The sequence below is a fragment of the Talpa occidentalis genome, unplaced genomic scaffold (genome assembly GCF_014898055.3).
Source record: "Talpa occidentalis isolate TD23 unplaced genomic scaffold, MPIMG_talOcc4v2.1 talOcc4.11, whole genome shotgun sequence".
In the NCBI taxonomy this organism is placed as follows: Eukaryota; Metazoa; Chordata; class Mammalia; order Eulipotyphla; family Talpidae; genus Talpa; species Talpa occidentalis.
The window spans coordinates 40,572,157-40,578,156 of NW_023601104.1; the positions used below are offsets into that span (position 1 = coordinate 40,572,157).

Genomic DNA, 6,000 nt, shown 5'->3' on the forward strand with positions numbered 1-6,000 from the left:
TCATATGAAAAAAATGTTCAACATCACTTGTAATCAGAGAAATACAAATCAAAACTACCATGAGATACCATCTTACACCAGTGAGAATGGCACATATTAAAAAAACTAGCAACAACAAATGTTGGCGAGGTTGTGGAGAAAAAGGAACTCTCCTGCACTGTTGGTGGAAGTGCAAACTGGTCCAACCGCTATGGAGAGCTGTGTGGAGATTTCTTGACCTACTAAAGATAGAGCTTCCATATGATCCAGCAATTCCACTCCTAGGTATTTACCCAAAGGACACAGAAACAGTAATTCCAAAGGGCACCTGCACCCCTATGTTTATAGCAGCACTGTTTACAATAGCTAAGCTTTGGAAACAACCAAATGCCCAAAAATAGATGACTGGATCAAGAAGATGTGGTGCATAAACACAATGGAATATTACTCAGCAATCAAAAAAGATAAACACATGCAGTTTGCAGCAACATGGATGGAGCTAGAAGGGATCATGCTCAGCAAAATAAGTCAGAAAGAAAAAGAAAAATACTGGATGGTCTCACTCATAGCAGGAAATTAGAAAAGGTAAATAAGGGACCAGGAAAAAGACTAATGAATACAAAGTAAAAATCAAAATCAACAAGCAACTATAAACCAGAGACACACTGGGGGTGGGGTGGGGGGAGGGGCGGAGAGGGGTGGGGAGAGGAAGGATTAGGGTCAGAACAAGGGGGTAGTGCAATTGTATGGGGAATATAACCAAAATGAAAATGCATAGACTGTGCAAAAATGAAAAATGATGTAAGAATTATATAAAATAAAATATTAAAAAAAAAACTCAAAGTGTATTTCTGGAAAAGGACTCAAATGCAGAATATATAAAATGCTCATAGAAGTCAATGTAAATGGAAAGTTTAAAAATGACAAGATTGTGAAGAACACTTCAGAAGTCTGATAGCCCATAGCTAATAAACATGGGGGGAAACATGCTTAATGTTTTCAGTCTTTACAGAAATGAAAATATAACTCCATGTGGGTGTTCCATCTGCGTATGTATGTCAAGTGATTAAAAATTCATTTTCTTCAGTTCAAGTCTATAAAGTAATTGTTTTTCATGTCCCTTCTCATGAACTGCCTCACATAATTACCAGGGAAAGACAAGTAGACAAAGTTCAAGTTTGGGATAAGCCAGACTCTTCGCTCGTCTGTGCATAACCAGGTGGGCAATGCAACATGAGAAACCCTATTTCCTGTGTGGGGAGCAGCATCGCCCCCAGGAACTACATAAACGCTCTTCCAGGCTCCCAGAGACACTGAGCTCTCAGCTGGAGGCACAACTGCACACATGTGTCAGGGCACGCACGCCCCATGGTGCCCTCCAGCCTGCTGTGGGCCCTGGTGGCCTTCACCTGCTCTGGTAGGCCCAGGGCCAGGTGGGGATGGGGAGGATGGGAGGACAGCACCAGGCACAAGGTGCTTGGCATGGATGAGGAGGAAATGTGGACTGGAGGAAAGCAAGCATAGGATAATGTCTAAGTGGTTTATCTTTGGGTACAAAATTAGTCTAATTCATATAATATTCTATTTACTGTAACAATTCTATTTATGATTTTGCCCACAGGCTCCAGTGTGGCCCAGAAAGTTATTCAAGACCAGCCAGCTACAGCCTCGCGAGAGGGGTCAGCAGTCACTCTGAAGTGCCGGTATGAAACAAGCCTGAGTGCATACTCCCTTTACTGGTACAAGCAGCCTCCTGATGGAAACATGACTTACATTATTCATCAGCTTTCTTCTTCTAACATTAATGAAGTACAGGGTCGCTATTCTATAAACTTCCAGAAAGCAGAGAAAACCATCTCCCTCACGATTACACCCTTACAATTGGACGATTCAGCAATGTATTTCTGTGCTCTCCGGGAACCCACTGTGTTTGAGGGTTCAGTAAAAGCTGAACAAAAACCCCAGAGCTCAAAAAGGGTGACCTCTGCTCAGGAGCCAAGCTGAAATCACACCTGCACACCCAGACACAATGGCAGTGACTGTGGCTGCTGCTTCTGTGGTCTGGATCGGGGGTGACTTCTGAGTAAAACTTACGTCTATGTCATTTGGAAACAGGTGTCCAGCGTACTGTTTTGTAATACATTTTCAGTTTTGAGTTTTTGACTTAAAGTCAGTAATACAGAACATGTGTACAGTTGCCAAACATTGAAAACATTGCCCCATACTCATCTCAAGTAACCACTCCCCTTTAAGATGCTCACACCACAAGCCGGGCCTAGTCATTTGGAACCATCATGAAAATCGCTTCCTTAGGCCTTTTTCCTCTTAGGCTTTGTGTCAGTTAAGATATACTCAGAGAAGCAGAACCACTGTAAGTGAGTGAACAATAAGAGATTAATTATAAGGATTAGACCCCATGTCATTACTGGAACTGGGGGAAAATCTATGGAAACCCTTTGTATTTACATTTTCTGTAGACTTTGAATTTTCTATACATCAGCCAGAGTAATAGTTGGGAAAAAACCTTGGAAATGAGCTAAGTATGGACAAACTAACTGTGAGACAATGAGGACAAAGGAATCCAGACAATCAAAACTACAACTTGTTTCTCTCACCTCCTCAAACATGGGGTGGGCACCTTCAGGGGAAGTGGGTATCACTTGCACCATGCTACATGCAGACCTGGCCCAAGACAGAGAGAAGCTGAGAGAGGAGACCTGGTAGGGGCGGGGCTGTGGGTCAGCAATAAGATGAGGGGCAGAGCAGGAGTAGCACGTGTGAGTTGCCACCATGCTTGGAGCCTGCAGCAGCCTGCAGAAGACAAAACATGGCTGCTGGGTCACAGCTGCCCTCCGGATCTTGCACAGATCTCTGTGTGGCCAACCCCAATCTAAATCAATACAAGAAATCAAATTCTGGGAAATGTATTTCCATGAAGCACTCTGTAGAAATGAAAATAAAACCTTATTTGTGTGTCCCATCTGTATCTCTCAGCAACCTGAGTGCTTTAAAGCAGTCGGAGGAAATAACCTAAGGAGGGTAGTGGAAAAGGACTATCTTCAGAGTAACCGATGATTGAAAATGGATTGAAACAGTTAATTGCTATTTCCTTGTTTTTGCGTGGATAGATGAAAAAGCAGTACCAATAAATGGACTTGGACATTTAAGGAAAACTAGGTTTTACTAGGAAAAAAGAAAATTGGTTTTTCTTGAGCTTATAAGTCAGCATTATGGTATCCATTTCAGAGGCATCATCTAATTTAAACATCATAAGCCTTGCATAATAAGTTCTATTTTTCCACTTTTTATTTTGGGGAATGACATTACTTTTCTAACTTGGAAAAGCTTCTCTAACTTTTATTGTCAGCAGAGGGTAACATACTAAGCAGCAAGGTCTGGATGATGAGAATCAACTGACCCCAGAACAGGGTGGTTGGAGACCTCAGTGATGGTGACATTCTGGAAACCATTCCTTAAAAAAAGAAAACTAGAAAATACGCCAAACTAGGTACAAATTGTTCCATGATCAATGGATAAGGAAATCATCCACTAACCATTAATTGTGCTGAATGTTTAACCAGTCTCTTCTACAGCTTTGTGCTGGGAAGAACAAGGAGCTAGACAGAAAAGAGATATTATTTCTGAAATACTGCAAGCATTTTCCATATGAGACTTCTGCCCCATGCCTTGACCTGTGATGCTATCTATCTGTGATGCTACCCCCTCAAATGTCTGCATGGTGTACCTCTCAACTTCCTTCATGTCTCTCCTCGAATGTCACCACTTGGGGCAGTCTTGAGCTAACTCTCTTTTCCTCCAACTACTGGGTTCCAGCACACTCCAAGCAAGCAAAGCAGGTCTTTGCTGAATTGCTGCCCTCTAGTGTTGTGAGAAAATGATTTGTAAGCCTGACACTGGCCTCCTACTGCCCTCCAGCGTTCCCTGGTTAGAGTTGCTGCTGATTGCTGATCAGTTAGTGACCTTCCAACTGCAGAGACAATTGTGGAGAACTGGCTGGTTTTTAATTTTTTTTTCCTCGCAGCTATGTAAGTGATTGACTTCAAAATGACAAATATAAGACATAGGCTGGTTTGAACTGGAGATAATAGGGTTATCTTGGAAAAAATCTTGGTATTGTGGCATAAGGTGGGAAGTTTTTCCCTGTTGCATGAAATTGGCCTATCCTCTGTCCTTGATTGTAGCATGTATACACCCTGAGAGGTGGGAGCAAGAGTCAATGATGGAGAAAAATAAAACCATGTAGGGAATACTGCTAGTGTAATCTTTCCATGTTATCATAAGCCACCCGCTTCCCTATAAAGCATGATGATGAACTGATTCACATTAAAAAGTAAGAAACATGATAGACCATGGATACCTATGACAATCTATGAGCTTAATCTTGAGGTTAAACTCCACTGCAACTTCACATTTTGTCTCTCAACCCCCAGCATTTTATACATTGCATCAACTGGTTGAGTGCCAAAATTGGCAAGTTAATGAATGGATGATTTGTGCATGTGTTCTCATTTAATTCAGATTGGAGCTCTTTACAGTTGGGTCTATACTCCTTCAGGAAGGCAGTATATCAAAGTGCTAGGGACCATAGATTTGGGTTGGAGACCTAGGTTCACCACTCACTAGGTAAATGATCTTGGTAAATTACTTAATATTTTTTTACCCTTCAGTTTCCTCTGCTCTAGAACACAGGTATGATAGTGTCTACCACACTGATGTTATGAGAAGTAACTGAGAAGATGAATGCCAATGTTTAGCCTAGTGTCCAACAGAGAGGTACTGACAACTTACAGTAAAGGAAATTGAATATGAGAGAGGTCAAATACCTTGCAGGTATCACAGCTATCGGTCAGAGTGGAGCCTTCCTCCTTACCCTATTTAGAGCAGATACCTTTCCTTACCCCAACAGTAACTATCTCAATGTGTCATATTATCTTTATAGTGCTTAACACTATTTAAAATCATCTTATTTTTAAAAACTCCACTTCTGGGCCTCCCCTGGTGGCGCAGCGGTTGAGCGCTGAGCTGTGAAGCTGCCCGTAGCCTCTGCAGCGCCAGTTCAATCTCTGGCCTCTGGCGAGGGTCCCACATGGCACACAGACCCCTCCCTCTGCACCCACTGCTTCCCTCAGCAGTGTATTTCATCAGTCTGCCTGTTCTCTTCCCCGCTCTGGCTCTGGTGAATTCTCTCACCCTCCCGCGCTTCTGACTGTACCCAGTGCTTGTATAAATAAATACATAAATCTTTAAAAAAAAAAAAAACTCCACTTCTATCATTTTCCCCCTGCCACTGCACTGCAGGCCTTTTCTCTTCCTTTACAGTTGCATCTTCCCAGCTGAGCACAATGCCTAGCACACAGAAGCACTATCAATATATATTTGTTCAACAAATGTGCAAAAGATAAAATCATTTCTGGAGTCCTTGCAATTCAAATAATAATACAAACGATGAAGCTGGATTAAGCTTAATCTTCACATTGTTTATCTAGCATTATCAAGATTTCTATCCTGAAAGTCACTTACCGTAAGATTTAATTTATGCAATATAGGAAGTGGTGAATTGACTGGGCCTCTACCTCAGGAAAAGTGACTGTAGATTGCAGGTATTTTCCTGACTCTTCGTAGCAATGCTCCCTCTGTTGGAGATATAACCTTGTTCCAGACACAGTCTCTCCAATAGATGGAGGCGTTTACCACTGAGTCATGTTCATCAGACAGAAGTTTCACAGTAAGTGAGGCTTTTTGAATGGTGTGACCATGTCTTCTCCTATCACTAATTCTTCTGAAAGTTGTGATCGAGGGTAAAAAAGGATCTGACTTGGAGCAACTCTTGTCTTACATCCCACTCCAAACTCTAGCCTTTATATTTCTAAATTAGGAAACATAAATGAGGCTTTTCAGGATTTGCTTAATTAACTATACCTGCGTGTCTTTTCTGGGGAAGGAAAGATAAACACTGGTCACCTAGACACCTCCAATCCTGTTCCATATTTCACATGATTT

At 41.9% G+C, this 6,000-nt stretch overlaps 1 gene segment (V, D, J or C); it reads left to right on the plus strand.

Annotated features, from left to right (window-relative positions):
- The first annotated feature begins 1,347 nt into the window (after positions 1–1,347).
- On the plus strand, positions 1,348–1,983 carry LOC119238065 (T cell receptor delta variable 1-like). The segment is given in 2 exon segments: positions 1,348–1,396; positions 1,601–1,983. Coding segments are annotated over 2 exon segments (432 nt in total).
- Positions 1,984–6,000: the final 4,017 nt, after the last annotated feature.